This window comes from Phoenix dactylifera, chromosome 5, assembly GCF_051530095.1.
Source record: "Phoenix dactylifera cultivar Ajwa chromosome 5, Ajwa_hap1_PhDact_Kaust_v1.1, whole genome shotgun sequence".
NCBI lineage: Eukaryota > Viridiplantae > Streptophyta > Magnoliopsida > Arecales > Arecaceae > Phoenix > Phoenix dactylifera.
In genome coordinates this window covers 34322097-34341910 of record NC_143194.1, presented here as the reverse complement: position 1 = coordinate 34341910, position 19814 = coordinate 34322097, and the positions used below count along the sequence as shown (strand labels likewise).

The 19814-nt window shown below is 41.2% G+C and overlaps 2 protein-coding genes across 3 annotated transcripts; both read left to right on the top strand.

Annotated features, from left to right (window-relative positions):
- Nucleotides 1–1026: 1026 nt before the first annotated feature.
- On the top strand, nt 1027–7726 carry LOC103707358 (NHL domain-containing protein). 2 transcript variants are annotated; one of them, XM_008791807.6, is made up of 7 exons: nt 1027–1388; nt 1511–1582; nt 1664–1834; nt 2088–2258; nt 2345–2554; nt 6486–6568; nt 6827–7726. In XM_008791807.6, the coding sequence occupies exons 1-7, from the start codon at nt 1313–1315 to the stop codon at nt 7466–7468; spliced, it is 1425 nt and encodes a 474-aa protein (XP_008790029.3). In that variant the 5' UTR covers nt 1027–1312; the 3' UTR covers nt 7469–7726. The 2 variants fall into 2 exon arrangements, with proteins under 2 accessions (XP_008790029.3, XP_008790030.3); XM_008791808.6 differs by having other exon boundaries at nt 1039–1388; nt 1514–1582.
- A 5958-nt stretch (nt 7727–13684) lies between these two features.
- On the top strand, nt 13685–16467 carry LOC103707357 (U-box domain-containing protein 17-like). Its single transcript, XM_008791806.6, has one exon. The coding sequence runs from the start codon at nt 14020–14022 to the stop codon at nt 16222–16224; it is 2205 nt and encodes a 734-aa protein (XP_008790028.2). The 5' UTR covers nt 13685–14019; the 3' UTR covers nt 16225–16467.
- The last annotated feature ends 3347 nt before the right edge of the window (nt 16468–19814 follow it).

Here is a 19814-nt window from a genome sequence, read left to right as displayed (position 1 = left end):
TTTAGGTCTACATCGGCTATGCACTAGATAAATTTTGGGTACTTACACAGGATTAAGAAATCAAAATAATACTTTATGACCGATTTTTTTATGTGAGGTCTTGGGTTGTCATACTGCAATCTATACTTGCCTATCTATTTGATCCTCATATTCCAGCAACGATAAAACTAAACTATATTGGATGCCTATTGCCGTCTATTAATAACCATTATGACCCTGCTTATGCTTATCATTGGGCAAGTTGTTTGACAACCAAATTCTTTGATATCTTGTCATCCATCACCAATGGCACCACACATGGATAAAGGAATCTCATCCACATTTTCTTCCATCTCCATCTCCTAGGCACCCTATCCTGTGATCGTGAAGATGAATCTTGATGCATCACGGAAGGATGACAAGGGATTCATCAGGAGGAATTATTGACCAGGCACCGTATCAATGCAAGGACAAAAAATCTTCTATACTCCCACAATGCTGGAAGCAAAGTTAAGAGCAACCCTAAAGGGCTTCATAACCGTTGCCTATAAACTGAACTATTCTAAAACATAGTTAGAAGGAAATTTTACTACAATTATAGATTGAATGAATAAAAACCATATTTCTGCCAACATGCCCTCAACCATCATCTCGTAATCAAACATTGTCTGTTCCAAGTCATTTCTCAGCTTCGTTCTGCCAAACCATGTTTGTCAAGAGGCAAACCAATCAGTATTTTTTTATATGAGAAGTTTGAGACCGTTTGGATAATCATAAAGGATCCAACAAGATTCACAGGATTAAGGTTAGGCCAAGTCCATATTCACATAATTTATAGAAATTTTTATGGGGTAGGTCGGCCAGAATCATACGAGAAGATAAAAAAAAAGTCTCAGCAGTTTTTTTTTTTGTTTTTTTAATATGGAAACGGGTTAGGGCAGGCCCTACTGTCTTGGGCTGGGTTCGGCCTCGAGTTCTGTAATACTAACAATTTTACCACTTTATCCTTTTTTGTTTTTTTATTTTTATTTTTTTCACACAGAGAGAGAGAGAGAGAGAGAGGGAAAAAAAAAAGACCAAGAGCTCTCGAGACTGTAGAGGCCACTTCTGGTGCATCCTCCACCGTCCGTTTGTCCATTCTCGGCGCTTCTCCTACCCCGGCAAACCAACAGCGGGGTGTTTATCAAGAGCCGAACCTCGCTTTACCAGCGACTCGCTCATCTTCGCCGCATCACTCCGCGCTAAAACCCTCTTTACAGCTATATAATAGAAAGGAAAGGGATCACTCTCCCGGAAGCCCTTTCTTCTGCCAGAGAAGAAAGAAGAAAGCGCCATGAAAAGATCCCTTCTCCTCCTCCTCTTTCTCGCCACCACCCCTCTCCCATTCATAGCTCAAGCTTCTCCTACAGGTAATCCTAAAAAAAAATGAACCCACTTTCTCTCTCCTTTTTGCATCCCCGCCCATTCTTTTTCTTCCCCTGTTTTATTTCTAAGTAAACCTAAAATCCTTTTCTGGCTTGTTATTTTCCAGCAGGAGCTATCGTGAAGCACTTGTCTTCCGTTCTTAGATGGACGAGGGCTTCTCCCAAAACCCCCCAAAACGGTCAGTTGAGATCAATTTTAGGTTATGTTTGAGGGGTGCCTGTGATCACTGAGTGTTGTGATGCCACATTTGATCTTGCAGCTGATGGGGATATTCTGGCCTTCGAGAGCGGGTACTTCGTGGAGACTGTGGTGGACGGGGACAAGCTTGGGGTGGTGCCGCACACCATTCGGGTCTCGCCGGAAGGGGAGCTCTTCGCTGTGGACTCCATCAATAATAAGATCGTCCGGATCACCCCGCCGCTGTCCCAATGTACGCCTACAAACTCTTGTTCTTTCCTGGATTCTGCGAACCATTTTTTCTTTCTTTTTTGGATCATTGGCCGTGAGTTCTTTGAGGCATTTTATATTTAATTCGGGGGTTCTTCTTACAAATATGACTGCTTGAGCTAATATAATACGCGACCGAGTTGTTCGTATCCTTTTTTAATGCGATGCTGCTATATATTATTTAGTATGCGCCATTTGGATTTGATAGTGAGGGCTGACGGAAGAGCATTACACAGATAGCGGGGCAAGACTGGTTGCTGGGTCATTTCAGGGATACTCAGGGCATATAGATGGGAAACCGAGCGATGCTCGTTTTAATCATCCAAAAGGTGTCACTATGGATGGCAAGGGAAATGTGTATGTTGCTGATACCTCTAATTTGGCTGTTCGAAAGATAGGGGAAGGAGGTGTGTCCCTTGGCACTTCATAAAATTTGGTGATGCTGGCCCTGGCGTGTCGTGGGGTGTTATTGATTGGATATATTTCCTTGCAGGAGTGACAACTATTGCTGGAGGGAAATCAAATGTGGCAGGATATAGAGATGGACCTAGCGAGGATGCTAAGTTCTCTACTGATTTTGATGTGGTTTATGTTGGAAAGACCTGTTCTCTATTGGTTGTCGACAGAGGCAACGCTGCTCTTCGGCAAATTTCTCTTCAGCAGGAAGACTGTGATTACCAGTATAGCTCCATTTCACCTTCAGGTTTGACCTGGATTCACTGTATTCTACCTAAAATGTCATCTCTTTCCTCAATTGTTTCACTTGCACTCATTTTCGTATACATTCACTGGGATAAGTGCCACCTTTCAGTAAAATTTGGATGGTCAATATATTAGTGTTACCCCCTTTCTCTTTTGACAAATGTTTACTATCTGTTCAATGAGCCAGATTATTACTAACATTTTCTCAGAGGTGTAAAATAATTCTATTTATAGGGAATTCTAAGATTTCTGCCTTTTATGTCATGCTTCTCTTGTGCGGTGGGTTGTCATTTGCAAATTGTAGAAATTTGTCACTAGGATAAATGCCTACTGGAGAATGTTCCTACTGTTTACTGGATTATATCTTCATGAATCCCATTTAAATGGAATGAGGCTTGTTGCTTGGTTGGTTGTTAACATGTTAAATTAACGGCATAGATAAGCTCAATATTTTGCACTTTCACTTTTGAAATGTGTGTCTTCATTTCTTTGGAGTCTCTTTCCCACCATAGTAGCTGCTTTCAATGACAGGATATTCGTTGGTTGGGCAACACAGGCTCCATAAAGTGTACATGCTTGCTCCATCAGTCTACTAAGCTATCGTCCTTTAGTGGTGATGCTGGTCACTATTTTTCCTGGGTGGGGGCGGGCAGGAGGAGTTTATCATTTTTAGTGTTTTGCAAGTTTTTCCTGGACTAACGCCTTTGGTTTTTTTGTCTTAAATGTTGGAACATGCCTTTGAATTGTCATTTTGTCTCTTATATGTTCTTCTCATTCTTGCTTTTGTCTTTTTTTTTTTTTGTGGGAAAAGATCAGGAAGGAGCCAGTAGAGAAGGGAAAGCCAAGGAAACATAAGATTGGTGAAACAGTATGAGAATTAGTTGGGTTTTTGGAAATGAAACAACACATAGCATGGGCATCCATCGTTCTTCCCATGATAGCATAATACTAGAATCATTTTTCAACCGAACTGAGATATCCTAAAGCTGAGTTAATCCAGCCAGAGCCAAGATCAAGGAACAACAAGTCTGAGCAGAGTTTGGCAAGAATTATTTATTTATTTATTTTTACTTTGAAGCATGTTAGTTTCGAACCACACCCATTCAATTTATATGGATGTGCCACACATTGATCGGTAACCACATTCAGTCTGCCATGTTCTTTTACTTCCCAATCATAGTCTATGTTCAGTACAAGGGCCTAGGAAAAGGTCAGGAAAGGCTAAGCTAGCACAAGTGGAGGTCATAAGAAACAATTGGATCAACTGTTTAACACTGATGACGCCCTAACAGGAATGGCTGATGAATAAGGATTTCTAGAGCCAATCTCAAATAGTTAGATAAAAGTTTTCTGTTTATAGTTATGTTTTGGTAAGGTTGTTATGATCTATTTATTCCATGATTGATGATATTATTATGTACCCTCTGAAAAGGGTGCATGATTAGGTCATATGCTAGTTGGACAATAGAATTCTGAAGGAAGGCATGCGCAAGATGTGTCCTTATATTCAAACTTACTAAGAATGAATGAGTCGAACTGGGAATATCCAGTAGAGAAAGACAAAAGGATATGCGTTGTTCAGCCCGAGCTGGACAAGCCCACAAATGAGAGTCCTGGAGTTTCTACTAATATGAGAAAATAAGAATCCATCTACTGGTCTTTACTATGGAGCATGCAACTCTTATGAAGGAAAATGAATTCTGTACAAGGATAACATGCTTTGCGAGCTAACAAGTGGTTGACACCCTGCATCTAGTGCAAAGAGATTCCTCATTCAAAATTCTGGGGTGCATGCTGGGTTTAGTATGAGTAATTTGCATGTTCGCATTTAGAGCATGGTTCAGCAGGTTAGATTTGGTTCTGGAACAATTGTACGGTTTAGGAGCAGGTTAGGCTTAATTTAGTAATGGTTATGGCACGTAAGGGTGCTGTTAGCTAGTGGGTTGGCTTATGAGTGTTCGGGCTTGGTTTGGGCTTGGATGGTCATGATTCAGGAGTTTTCTACTAGCTTTTGGGCTGAACCATATCTTTTCTGTCCTTACAGTCCATGCCCAGCGCTATGTTCCTAGCCCCTTGAGTTCTGCTATTTATCCAGAGCCCTCAAGCTGTCATAATGGCAATTAGCAATGCATGTCCACCTGTTACTCAGTCTCATGCCTCTAACAAGAAAACAATCAGGTAACTGTCTACGCCGCATTCCCTGCTCATCTAGGTACCCTTACCTTGCAAAACACCTAGAGAAACATATCAGAAATTTTTGAGAAAAACATATCATGATTGGAACCAACAAGATTCATGCCCAATGGTGCAGAGAAACCAGTGAAATGAACAACTTTAGAAAGAAATAGAAGAAACCATTTGCCTTCTGTTTGCTTTTTTTTTAAGCGTGTCTCAGTTTCCCTCCATCCATACCTGAGCAATATGAAGTCTTTTCTTCTTTCTAGTCACTGAGTAATTTGAGTCTTCAAGGGATTTCCTTTTCTGATTATTTGGAAAAACAAGTACTTGTTCAGATGATTCTCTTATTACCTAATTTGAAATATGGAGCATTTATACTGAGCAGTAATGAACTTCTTCCTGTGTTAAGAAAAGAGAAAAAAGAAAAGCACTGCTTCTGTTTGCATCATTCATTTGTTTAGATCATCATAGAAAGTTGGGTATTTGTGAGGATGCGTTCATTGTTTAACATGCTTTGGTCTGGTTAAGACATTTAATACTTATTGAATTTTTTAAATGAGCAACTTCATCTCAGAAAGAGATAGAGAGAATTCATCTTAGAGAGGGAGAGTATATGTTACCCCATTAACTTCTTTTACAGCATCCATGTTGCAAAGTTGTTGCATGCTTATTCATGCTTCTGTAGATATGTAGTCTGTATTAGCTTTACTGGTAGATGGTTTCTTTATGTATGAACTTTCAGTGGGCAGATGAATTTAATATAATCACATGTTTCGATATTACTTTTGCTACCATAAATGAGTTGCTTTAATGCCACTTGTATTTTCATGCTTAAATTGATGCCATGAGTGTACTTGCTGTTGAAAAGTAAGGAACACAATATTTTCACCTTAACCTATACAATGCAGTGTTGCTCGCTATGGAAAAGAGCTCAAAGTTTTCAGCATAATCTATAAAGCACAGTTCTGCTATATCTTCTACTGTCAATATGCCACAACTTATGAAAATTTTCCACTTAAGTTTGACGCAGACAAGAATTTTATTTTTACTCCTGTCCAATCTCTGTATGCAATTTGTCTGGTACATTAACTGGAGCTGCTTATTTTTGTATTATGTCCAAATCCGGTTCATAGGACATTCAAATGTAATGAAACATGGCTGCAATTTTCTAATATTCCATTTGGCTTGTTTTACCATCATCAAGCTTTATGTAACCAAGTTTTCGTCTTATGAGATGCAATATGGAAGTGTATCTGACTTTGGTGGAAAGTAAATTTTTGCAAAGTTCAATAACCCTGCGCTGGCCCCTTCCAGGAGATTTAATCATATTCCATCAACAGGCAACAGAAACATACTACTACTAGCTAATTCATGGTTTCTGGTGTGAACCAAGAAGCCCAAGTTCTATATTGTTTTTTTACAGTTTTTAGAACAATGATCCCAAAATGCATCCAGTAAAAATCTGTTATTTCAATTAAAGAGGCGTAAAGTTACTGACATGAATGCCTACTGAAATGTGCCTGATGCTTCCCAGTGAATTTTGAAAGTTTATTAGGTTCATCAGTACGTAATTAATTTAATATGCAATCAGATAAAGACCTTTTGTGTGTCAAATGATAGGGGCTACCTTTAAAACATCAGGTTCTGGACCTAGAAGGATATAACCTTTGTTACATTTTTCAACCCTGGTCCAAAATTCTCTGAAACTTATTTCTGCAACCTAATTTATATGTTGCCTGTGTCCTTTTTGGCAGATATCGCCATGGTCATTGGTGCAGTGTTGGCAGGATATGTTTCATGCTTGCTGCAGCATGGATTTGGTCCTATCTTCCAGAAGGTAGTATGTCACACACCTCTCCATTTAACCTAATATAGTAAAGTGCTTTTCTCGTACAAGAATGCTTATTATCTTTCCATTGCCCCCATTCAGCCTTCAGTTAAGGAGATTATTTCCAATCTGTTCCTGTCATGCAGTAACCAGATACTTGGAACCAGCTAGACAAATTCCTAAGCTATTTTGAATTCTCTATATTTTTTTTCTTGTGAATTGCTATTTTCTTCACTTGACAATCAATCTGGTGATGTGATTATCCAGAAGCAAGCCTCAAATCAGTGCGAACAGCAAGATAGCAGCATTGCAGAGAAGCCTGCTCTGATTGTAGAAAGCTTAAAAGAGGATCCGGTTGCTGGATGGCCATCCTTTGGAAGGCTTATTTCTGACCTATTTAAATTTGGTATTGAAGGAATCGGTAATTTGCTTCTCAACCTCATTCCGCTCAGTTTCAGACGTGGCAGAGCCAAGGTAGGCCGCACTCGCCTCAAAGAGAGTCTTGTAATGCCTGAGGACAAAGCAGAGCCACCCCTGGTGCAGAAGCAAAAGAGCCCTTCACCTATGTCGGAGACACTGCATGCCCCGAACGTTATTGGCGATTCACCACCGAAGCCCCAGAAGAGCAGCAAACCACCAAAATTCAAGGATCCCTCTGGCAAGCATAGGTCCTCAAAGAGGCAAGACTTCGCAGAATTCTATGGTTCAGGAGAGTCTCCTCAACTTAGCTCAAAAAGCCAAAAAGATCGGGTCCGGCACCGTCACCGTGATAAGACTGGGGAGGTTTTCGGAGCTGTGGGGCCAGAGCCAAAATCAGTTGAGATGAAGCCGGTGGACTATGGCGAGCCCAAGTTTGATCATTACAACATCAGGGGCAAGTATGGTTCAGACAACGCCTACCGCTACTGAATGATGTAATTATAAGCATGTCACTGGTATCCTGCAATTACTTGTCTTGCTTATTGTTCTCTTGGTTAATATACAGTGGGTATATCCAGTGCAGTTTAGAGATGTCATGGCCATGGAGTACTCAGATTAATGCTCATGACTATATGCTTTTATCTTTTCCGATGTTTTCTTTTTCTCCTCCTTCCATAAGGATACTGTTGGTTGAACTGGTAGTTTGAAGAGGTTCTATGAAATGATGTGTAGCACTTGTATTTTGTAGTTTTTGGATTCCCATATTTTCTGGGAACTCTTTGATAGACCAATCCATTTGCTCATGAATCTGTTGGACATATTGCCCCAATTATGTGCATTAGATAAACTATTTGTCAGACCACGAACCAAAAGTTAATTATATAGCATACTATTTCACATGTTATTTAGACTTCCTCTCATTGCCTATGTGAAAGAGGACAAGCCACATTTGAAGCCTCAAATCTCAATGTCAACAAGTGTCAATCTTTTTTTTTTCTTTTTTTTTTTTTTAACTAAGACGGATAATTCATACAATATGTATATAGATACATCCAACGAAGACGGAAAATAGAACATCATGGAGCTCCCGAGGCAGCTTTTCATCTTCTACCCACACCATGCTACTGGCGTGGTTGGCCATGTAGGTTCTCCATTTCTATGCCCAAATTGGGCTATATGTTTCTGCGATTCTAGGCAATATAGATGTGTTCTTGTGTAATGAGTCTGATTGGTGAGAACCATATGTATCACTAATGTTTATGAAGAAAAGTCACTGATGGCACACTTTTCTGTTGATAGACTTTCCATTTAGTCACCGTTACATAAACCTCTGCAGTGTAAAGTAAGGAACTCCTTAAACGGGCAAATGACCAATTTGTTGTGTCCACTAATCCTAGTAGAGTGAGGAGATTTTGGTTCTCACCTCCATCGGTCACCACCTTCGGGCATTTAATTTCACCGAATCCAACACCTCGTAGCATCTTTTCTTGGAGATAATGATTGTCGGAAAATATTGTTTGAAACGTCTTTTCTTGTACGTTTTCTGAACACCAGGGTGGTTTTGCACTTGCTTGGGCAATAATAACAGGGCTGATGTGTTAATAAGTGGACGCAAAGATTTCATACGTACAACTGCTGGAAAATGTGGAAGAAAAATGGAAGTCTCAAGAGTGTCAAGATCTATCTCAATCTCGTTTGTTGAGGTGCTCTTAGTAGCCACTGGTGCCTCAATTCTTCTCCTCCCTAATCCCTTCTATGCATACAGAAGCTTGGCTTGCATGAATCCGACTGAAATCACTCGATATGAATACAAAATGGTCCCTTCGATCGTTAATTTGCAGTTAACATAGAGAGTGGCTCTCTTCTTTAAAACACCTGCCCAAATCTATCGCCCTGCTTATGGGAGTTGCAGGGTGAACACCAGAACCATCAGACTCACGAATACCTTCGTTTTCAGGATTCTATACTCCCATCTCGCACAACAAAAAATCGTCATATTCCAAAAGAACTTGGCATTGTAAGGACTATGGTTTGGGGGATGATGAGTAATTTAATATTCAATTAAGGATCTGTAAGTAGTTTTTCAGACATCTAATAATAGTAACACCTCTATATAAACTGAAGTCGCCAACGCAAGAAGCTTGGAACTTAGGAGCTAATAAATAAGTTAGTTTGAGAATCCATATGTTATTTTACTCTGGCAATGTTGCCGATTTCGCCCTGTTTGAAGGAGCTTTTGGAGGGCCAAAAAACTTTTTCTCGTCTTCCAAAAGTACTTTTGGATAAAAAAAAATGTTTGGTAAAAATTTCGAAAAGCTATTACAGCTTCCGAGAAAGTTGAAAATAGCTTTCCGGAAGAAGCTCCCCAGAAAGCTGTTTTCAGTTTTATCGAAAAGTTTTTTTTTTTTATCAAAATACTCTTATTTAAAAGTCCATTTTTCCTCCTAGAACCCTCCATCCCATGCCTTTTCCTCTCCCTCACCCTTCCCTCTCTCTCCCTCTCTATCTCCTTCTTCTCAACGCCGCCGCCCGTCTCCTTTTTTTTTTTTTTTTTTGCTGGCTGCCCTGGGACAATGGCGTCCCAACTACGGAACCACGGCATCCCAACCGCAGGACCGGGGAGGCGAGTGGCAGCGAAGCCCCCAGGGCGGCCAGCCATGGGGCTTCCCTGTGCCACGGCCAGCCGCTGGCCATGGCGAGCCGTGGCCACGGCCGGGCCCCCTCCCGCAACCGTCGCGGCTAGGCCCCCTCCCATGGCCACCGTGGCCTGGCCCCTTTCCGGCGCCGCCGGCCTCGCGGGAGGATAAGAAAGGAGAAGAACGGAAGAGAGGAAGGAAGGAGAAGAAGAGGAGAAAAAAGAAAAGAAAAAGAAATGAAAAAAAGAAGTAGAAAAGGAAAGAAAAAAAGAGAAGAAAAAAAAAGGAAAAAGAAAAAAAAAAAAAGAAAAAAAAAAGAAAAGGAAAGAAAAAGAAAAATAAATAAATAAGGGAAGAGAGGAAGGGAGGAGAAGAAGAGAACAAAAAAGAAAAAGAAAAAAAGAAAAAGAAGAAAAGAAAAAGAAGAAAAGGAAAGAAAAAAAAAAGAGAAGAAAAAAAACGAAAAGGAAAGAAAAAAATAAAATAAAATAAAAAATAAATTCATAAATAAATATATAAATTAATGAACGAATAAATAAATAAATAAATAAATAATAAATAAAAATATTTTAATGAAATAAAATAATTAATAAATAAAATGATGAGTGAGTGGCAAATAATATGATCTAAATAAATAAATAAATAAATAAAAATATTAATAATTATGTAACTAATTTTATCATCTAGCTAAAAAATTGTTTGAAAGATAAATGGTCATTAGAAGGGTAAAAAATTAATTTATACTAATAATTATAATATTTTTATATATTTATTATTATATTAGATTATAAATATAATATAATATAATATAATATTATCTTATTTATAATAAAATATATTTATTTATTTAGTTTTCTGGAAAAGTTGAAACAGTTTTTCAAAATTTTTACCAAACATCCTTTTTCATCCAAAAATACTTTGGGAGGGTGAGAAAGTATTTTTTGGCCCTCCAAAAACTCTCCTATATGGGGCCTTAGTAAAAGCTTAAGGTTAGAGATGGCTCTACTCGTTGGAGAGGGGTCGAGATGGAGCTGAAGACTCTTGGATGGGCGGGTGGTGATGGTCGCCAGAGGAGCGAAATAGAGGTTGGAGCAGAGGAGGCAGTGACAGTGGTGGAGATTAGTTAGGAAGAAAAGGGAGGTTTGCTGCCATAAAATATCATGAGGTTTTCGCCCGAGAATAAGCCTAGTCGTTTCCAAATTTAGAATCACACGAGTCTACATGCGAGCACTACCTTCTTTTGCCCGAATTCTGTTGTCTTCCAAGATAGAGAGGACATAAATAAAAATGACGTCGCCGGATATACCTTTTCTTGTGGAAAGGTATTAATCATGAATTTTTTTGTAATTTTTTCTTTAAATTTTATTTACAAAATAGAATTAAAAATGCATAGAATAATAGTAGTTAATATAAATTAAATAGATTGTTTAGTGATAAAGTATTATAATGTAGGTTACAATTACATACAAGTGTAAAAGGTACATGAAAAATAGCCAAAGCCTGCTTGTTTAATTGCAACTAATTAAACCAAGAATTGTGAACATGCTTGAAAATGAATAAGATATTGGTACATTCATGTTTGTATTTATATCTTTTCAGCAACACAAATATGAATATTAAGTAGTTATCAAAATTAGTATCCATATTTTTGTAAATAGATATGGATACAAGTTGGATATTAATTATATTAATATTTTTTATCCAAATACGTTAGTCTAATGTGAGTGAACACAAAAATGAATATTCAATGGTTATCAAAATTGCTATTTATATTTGTTTTAAATGAATATAGATATATATCAGATATTAAGCATATCCATATTTGTTTTAAATCGACATGGATACAAGTTGGATATTAATTATATTAATATTTTCTTTACCCAAATATATTAGTTTGATATTACCGGGTTATGTGTGTGTGGCTATATATATATATATATATATATATATATATATATATATATATATATATATATATATATATATATATATATATATATATATATATATATATATATATATCAGATTCTGAGTAGAGTTTAATTATGAGACCTAATATAAACAATACAACCACAAAGGATGGGAATAAAATATGCTATCAAGATGGAGATCGATTTCACCAAGGATCTCGTACACTAATTCATCAAATTTATATTAAAAATATATTAAATAAGATATATAATATAAAAGCATTAAGATTTTTTATTTTAAAAAGAGCTTATAAGAAAAATCATGTACAAATATACGAATTGTTGATGTTATTAATATTTTTAATATTTTAAATAAGAAGGCTTTGAAAATATTAAAAAGAATAAAATAAGGATGCGTTTAATTCACGATCAGATTCAGAATCGGAATCAAAATAGATTAGAACCAGAATCAGAATAGTATTCCTCGACGTGTTTGGTTCGTAATTGGAATCGGAATTAAAATCATAGTTAGATTAGCCGGTTGAGGTATTTTTCAAAAAATTACTTAAATAGAAAGGTATTTTTAGAAAATTATTTTTTTATGTAAATCTAGCGGAATGAGATTAAATTTTGGGAGAAAAGCTGGGATTGAATTTTGGGGTATTAGAGTATTCCCATTCTTCCCCCTTCTTGAAAATGGGGGCAGAAATAGGACTCCCTCCAGCCAGATGGGGAATCACTCATTTTTGTCTCTATTCCAAAGCCCCACTCTACCCTAGTCAAACGTACCTTAAAGTTTTAAAAAAATTATGAAAATATGAAATATCATAATACATTTCAAATAAAGATATTCTATAAATGTGATAAAATTTCAAATAAGTATAACTTTTCATAGTGGGTAAGTAGTAGTTAACTAACTGATACGTTCTAGATTTTTTTCCCCTCATGCAATTTCCTCCTTCCTATTTTCGCCAGAGTACGTTCTTCCCATGTGAAGTTCCAATTATATTGATATCCTCAAATATCATTCCCTTGAAAGCTGTTTTTTTCTCTTTTATCATAAAAGTAATAACTTCTTTTCTGAATTTATCCCTTAATTGAATTAATCTGAAAATAAGTAAAGACTACTCTAATAATAGCCATTGTCCCCGAGAATAACAAATAAAAATTGACAATACTACAACAACAATTGTCAAATGGCGATCTCTATTTTCATTGAATTACGCTCCTTGAATAGATCAACAGCTGAATGAGAATTATCACTTTAAATTCTATTTCTCCCGGAGGCTTCTAAAATTATTACAGCTGCTATTATGATGGTTAATTTTAAAGTATACTATTATCCCATCCTGTATGGTAATTGGGTAGCAGTACAATACAGTGTAGATGAGTGGGAAATAAAATGATGCCCTTCAACAGCTTTTTTATTATTATTATTATTTTTCATTTTTACTGTAGCCTACATGCGCGGAGAAAAAAAAAATAAAAAAAAGAGTTGTAGTCCGGTAAATTTCTTTGGCGGTTCCGTGGCGGTGAGGGAGCCAGGGAGGCTTCTTGCCTCTTTCTTGAACCCATGCTTGGTTTTTCCAATCTTGGCGCCTTTTCTTCTCTGACCGTGATCATTCCATCCAGTGTTTCGTTCTTCCGTCAAACAAGTAAGGTCGCTGTCGCGAGCATTGCCATGCGTGTTATTTTTACGAAAAAAATAAAACAAAAACCATTCCATTTTTTTCTTCTTTTTTTTTTTTTTGTTTTCACTTTTGACTGCGGTAAGTAATCGCTCACCTTTCCGTCCTCTTTCACCGCCGTGGGATGGTACGTTCACCGAATCCATTAGCCCACTAATAAATAGGAGTAAATTTTTATTTGGAACGGCACGCCAGAGAGTTCCTTTTTTTTTTTCCCTCCTGTCGTGTCTGAAACGCCAACGTTGACTTTGGCCCAATTGCCCGTTCCCACGCCTCTCCCCACCTCTCGCTGTACGCCGACCAATGGAGATGAAATGACCAGAATACCCCCAGCTAATGCCACCAGGCACTGCAGTACGCTGAGTCATTCCGGGAAAAGAACACGCTTGTTTCCCACTCTACCCTTTCCGTGGTGGTGGGGCCCGTGGCCGCCTGGTTGTGGGCGTCAAAACCGGTGTCGGCTTTTGCTTCTAAAGGCAGGCAGGCGTCCGAAATTTCCACTCAACGAACGCGGAAACCCCCCCTTCCGCGATTTTAAGAGCCATCCAACTACGTCCCTGTATCTTCTCAAATCAATCCTCGTCTCCTTCTGCCGAATCTAATAATCCCGCAGTCCAGAGGATCACCTTCCTCGATTTAGAATCTCCTTGCCGGCATCCTCCCTGTCCCCGTCACGTTTTGTGAAGAACCAAGTCAATCCCCGCACTGCAATCCCATTCCATTCCCTTAAATCAAGAAGAATAGGAAGAGGGGGATATTTTGATTTTGATTCTGGGGTTTCGATTTTGGAGCAAAGGCGAAACCCTATGGCGGTCGACGAGATGTCCTCCGCGCTCGCCTTCCTCTCCATCCGGCGGAGGAGATTGCCGGTCGCAGGGGCGTTCTTCGCGCCGGCGGACTTCTCCGACCTCGCTCTCATCCACATCCTCGCCAGCCTCGCCCGCGAACTTGTCACCTCCCATTACAGCCCCCATGCCCAATTCCAGCGACGGAACTCCAGATCCCTCGTCCGGAAGGTCAAGATCCTCCTTTGCCTCTTAGAATTCCTGAAAGATTCGCTATCCTCTTCTTCCTCCCCTCCTCGTCCTCCTCCTCCTTTCCCTCGCTCCGCTATCCTTTGCTTTAGAGAGCTCTACATCCTGGTCTTTCGGGCCAAGCTCCTCCTCGAGTATTGCTCGCAGTCCAGCCGGCTCTGGCTCCTTCTCAGGAACCCCCAGATCTCCGGCAATTTTCATGACCTCAACCAAGAAATGGCCACGCTCCTCGACGTCCTCCCCCTCGATGCTCTCCATCTCTCCGCCGACGTCCGGGAGCAGATCGAGCTGCTCCAGAGGCAGACCAGGAGGTCCAAGCTCTATGTCCATCCGCAGGACGAGGATCTCCGCCGCAAGCTCTTCTCTTTCCTCAATGAATTCGAGCAGGGCGAGGCTCCGGACGCGGAGGAGCTGCGGGCGGCTTTTGTCGATCAGCTGGGAATTCGAGATGCCACGGATTGCCGGACCGAGATTGAATTCTTGGAAGAACAGATTTATAACCAGGAGGAAGATGCCGATTTCGCCATTCTCGGCGGGGTCGTGGCCCTCACTAGGTATTGTAGGTTCTTGCTCTTTGGATTTCAAGAGATTGACGTCGAGAGATGCAGCAATCAAGCAAGGAAATTGAGCAAGGGATTGCCCAGCCAGGGGAGTTTGGATTCCTCTTTCACCATTCCCAAGGACTTCTGCTGCCCGATTTCACTTGATTTGATGAGGGACCCGGTGATCACCTCCACCGGTCAGACATATGACCGTGCCTCGATCACGCAATGGATCGATGAAGGCCACTACACCTGCCCTAATTCTGGCCTGATGCTCGCCCACAACCTTCTCGTGCCCAATCGCGCCCTTCGAACCCTAATTTCTCAGTGGTGTAGTGCTCATGGAATACCTTATGACACTCCGGAGAGCGCCGAAGCTTCCGCCGAGAGCATCGCCACCGCGTGTTCCAGCAAGGCCGCGGTGGAAGCCAACCGGGCGACGGCTACAATTTTGGTTCGGCAGCTGTCGACTGGGTCGGAGGATGAGAGGACCGTCTCCGTCCGCGAGCTTCGGTTGCTGGCGAAGACTGGGAGGGAGAACCGGGCTTTCATCGCGGAGACAGGGGCGATCCCGCTCCTCTCCAAGCTTCTCTGTACGTGGAATCCAGTTGCTCAGGAGAATGCAGTGACTGCCATATTGAACTTATCGATTCATGACGTTAACAAGAGCCGAATTATGGACGAAGAAGGGTGTTTGAGGTTGATTGTTAGCGTCTTGAGACAAGGGTGGACTACGGAGGCGAGGGAGAATGCAGCAGCCACGTTGTTCAGCCTGTCCGCGGTGCACGAACACAAGAAAACAATCCTGGACGAGCCAGGTGCAGTGGAGGCATTGGCGCGCATGCTGACCGATGGGAGACCGAGAGGGAGGAAGGATGCTGTGATGGCGCTGTTCAATCTCTCGACTCACCCGGAAAGCTGGGTCCGGATGATGGATATGGGGGCAGTCTCAGCATTGGTGGGAGCAGTGGAAGATGAAGGGGTGGCTGAGGAGGCAGCAGGTGCGCTGGCCTTGCTCCTGAAGCAGCCAATTGTAGCAGAGGTGGTCGGGAGCGAAGAGGCTGCGATCAATAGCCTACTGGGGCTGATGAGGATGGGAACTGCAAAGGGGAAGGAGAATGCGGTTGCGGCACTGCAGGAGCTGTGCCAGCGCGGTGGCTTCGTCTTGACTCAGAGGGTGGCGAGGATGCCATCGTTGGGTGCGTTGCTTCACACCATCTTGTTCACGGGGACGAAGAGGGCGAGAAGAAAAGCGGCCCTGCTCGCAAAGATTTGCCAAAGGTGCGCGTCACCAGCAGCGATGGCCCTGGGAAGTGGATGGGCTATCGATCGCACATCTGCGATGACCAACGACTCATTGAGGCGGAGTTCGAGTTTTGGTAGTGGAGAGGTTTCAGTCTCAGTGCCAGTGCCCATTTCGGTACACGCGATATAGCCTGAAGCTTTAGTTTTCCTTTGTTGCATGGCTGTCGCTGTCGGTTAAGTTCATTCAAAAAAAAAAAAGAAATTCTTTCATTTATACCTTTGGGTAAGGGGAAGTTAGCAGGAAAAAGATGAAACGAATACTGTGATATTATACATGTTCTGTAGATAATCAGGCATTTAATTGTAGTTCCTTCAGTTGTTATATACTGGTATGAAAATCTTGTTTCGGAGAGCATTGGGAGCTCCATCTTAACCTTGAGCTAGTTATAGATTGTCTCAACTCTGTTCCGTGGATTATCCGATCATTTGTAGTAATCCGGTAAAGCATTCTGCTTCGGTTAGAAATTATGGGTTTCTCTCAATGGATGCTTGATTCCTCTCACAAGTGGAAATCTGAGAGGAATGCAGCATGAACGGATACGTTGTGGACATTCTTCGTAGATAGAGTTCGTATCTGTTTGTAAGAACTATGTAGTGTGCCATTTTAAGCCCAATTTGCCATTTTTTTTTATGAGATCCAGGTATAGAACAAATTGGGAAAGAGTTACATAACCCTCTGCATCACAATAAAATAAAGCTGCACCAACAATTTAATTCTAGCAGCCCATATAATTACTTGCACGAACAGTTGTGCACCACTAAAGGGATCAATGATTTCAAGTTTGGTTAAAATATGGAAGTTTTTTCTTCCTCCCTGGTTGCAAAAAAGGAGTAGTTTCCTAGGAAAAATGTAGAGAGAGGAGAAAATGAAGCATGCTATCAGCTGCAAGCTCACCTGCTAGCCTTCGACTTGAAATATAGGCCATTCGTGAGGAAAACTTCTATCAAATTAGATCCATTTGCATTTAGATATGCATCTCAGAAATGCAGGAGAGAGATTATAGCTCTGTCGTTCCCTTAAAAAAATGTTTTGGGTCATCTATTAAGTACATATTGTGAGTTCCTTGGACCTATTAACGTTCATTTAACAGTTCAATACTAAAGCACGGTGTTGGCATCAACTCTCTCAAGCTATATACCAATCCCCTTCTATCAAATTTTGCTGGCACTAAATATTAGAAGTGTGTCTTAAAGATTTTTCAAAAATAAAAAGAGCCAACTAAACTAAGTTTTTTCTTTCAAAAAGAAAGTGGAGGAAGCAAGAAGCTTCCCTCTATTTATTAATAATAGAAGAGGTTATGTAAAGAAGACGGTTATATACAAAAGAAAGAAGCTACAAGAAGATGCTTGCAACTTCAGCCTACCGGATTGTGCGTCGAGGTTGTAAGGTTGTTCCATGGCCTCTCATGCATGATAATTTATTTTCTTCTTAGAACACAAGTGCTGCCAATTGTAGAAAGTATGCAATGTTTTTTGAAGAGTTGCGTGAAGAGAGGAGGTCTTCTTGGTGAAGATTCTTGCATTTTTTTTCTTCCAAATTTTTAAATGTAGAGCTGCACAATGTTGGGCTCTCGCTTTCAGCATAGAAAACTGAAATTTTTTTCGCCTCTAACCAGTCCTAAGATCATGCATGTTTGAAGGCCACCATATTATTCTTATTTGAATTTTGATGGCATTCCACAAACTACAGGCAAAGGAGCATTTGATAAATAAATAAGAAAAAGACTTCTCCCTTAGCCACACAGGACACAACTTTGACTTGCCAAACTTTCTTGACCATTTCCCTTTGTGGAGTTTGTTACGCAAGGCAAGCTAAAGAAATACCTTGACCTTTTTTGGGATAACAGCTTCCTAATGAGACTGCCATTATTAATGAACTTAGTTGGAATCAACTTAAAAGACACCATTTTGAGTGAGCTTCCGGATTGGAACATCAGCAACCTTCAATGGCCTGACATGGGAAAGAATGTCCAGAAGGGCATCCAACTGCTCTACTTGCACCCTAAACAATGGGCTTCTTAGTTTAATAGTCCAATTGATGAACCTCCAGGACCACCGAGAGATTACTAAACATTTTGGCTTCGAGGCCTTGGAGAAAAGATCACCAAAGAGAGAAGCAAGTGGCACTTGACCAACCCAGGTGTCCTCCAAGAAGTAGATATTATATCTATTCCCCAATTTTAAGGATAAACAATTCCAAAAGGTACCAAGATGCTTACTAACATCTTTCCAAATAGGAGAGAACTTCCAATAGCATTTTTTAGTTCTTATCCCAAGCCTTCTCCTTAGGTAATAGGCACTTCTAATTTGCTTCCATGGGGGTCTAAAACTTGAGCGTATACTTCCAAGCCCATTTAGCAAGCAAGGCAAGATTCATCGGGTCAATGCTCTTGATTCCCGCTCCTCCTTGCACCTTTCTTTCCATAAGAATGCCCATCGCATCTGATCAATTCTATTCAACGTCCATTTTGGAAGCTTAAATACTAACATAAAATAAGAAGGTAAAGTAGTAAGTACTGAGTTAATTAGAGTGAGGAGAGGGCAGCTTGCTTCTCCAAGTTGCCAATTTTAAGTTATCTTTTCAAGCAAGAGCATCCAACATTGTTTGGTACCTTCTTGTTGTCACAAAACGGAAGACCCAAGTATGTGAATAATAGAGAATCTTTCTTGCAATTCATCATGGATACAAACCTGGTACTTCTCCCTCATCAATGTTCATGCAGATTAAGGAGCTCTTGTGAAAGTTGATTCTCAGCTCCGAAGCACCTTCAAATGCAAGCAAAATTGCCCGGCGGCCACAATACTTTCAGATTTGCCAGCACAAGAGAGAAGTATATCATCAGTAAAAAGAAGATATCTGATACCAGAGAAATCTTGGTTGGTACCTGTTGCTGGTGGTCCAAACCGAGAACGATTGGCACAGCGGTGTGAACGGGGTTCCGTTTGAGTTGCCTTGGTTGGTGTTGATTGCGCTCCACCTTCCACCGGGAAACCTGCAAGCAAGCCTCGCACCACCACTGGGGTAGTGGGGGCCCTCCGACGATCAAGTCAGAGGAGATTGGAGGAGAAGGAGAGATAATAGTAGCAAGTAAGAGAATGCTCTGGAAGTTCTTCCTTACCCCCCCCTCCTCCTCCCAGCCGCATATATACCAGGCTGGGGGGTCTTTCAGGGGGGTTCGTCATCGTGGGGCACGATGGAGCTGCCACTGACACGGCCGTTACAGGGCGTCGTGGGGCAGCGCTGGGTACGGCCATGACAGGGCATAGTGGAGCTCCGCCTTGTACGGCTGTTACAGGGGATCGTGGAGCAGCGCCAGATACAACCGTTGCAGGGAGTAGTGGAGCAGGAGGCTGCGGCGTGCCTCTGGGGAATAGCCTGTCGTTGTCGAGAGATGTCCGACTCGGGGTCGGGCTGCGGAGACAAAGATGTCCGACTCGGGGTCGGATTGCTGGATCAAGGGGCAGCCGACTCGGGGTCGGGCTGCGGAGCCGAAGATGTCCGACTCGGGGTCGGATTGCTGGATCAAGGGGCTGCCGACTCGGGGTCGGGCTGCGGAGCCGAAGATGTCCGACTCGGGGTCGGATTGCTGGATCAAGGGGCTGCCGTAGTCTTCCTGGGCGCGCGTGCCGGTCACGTGGGGCATGGTGGCTAAGTTCTCCCGTAACAGTAGCCCCCCACTTCCGAGCCTGGAACCAGAAGGGGAACGGGTGAAGGGAGTG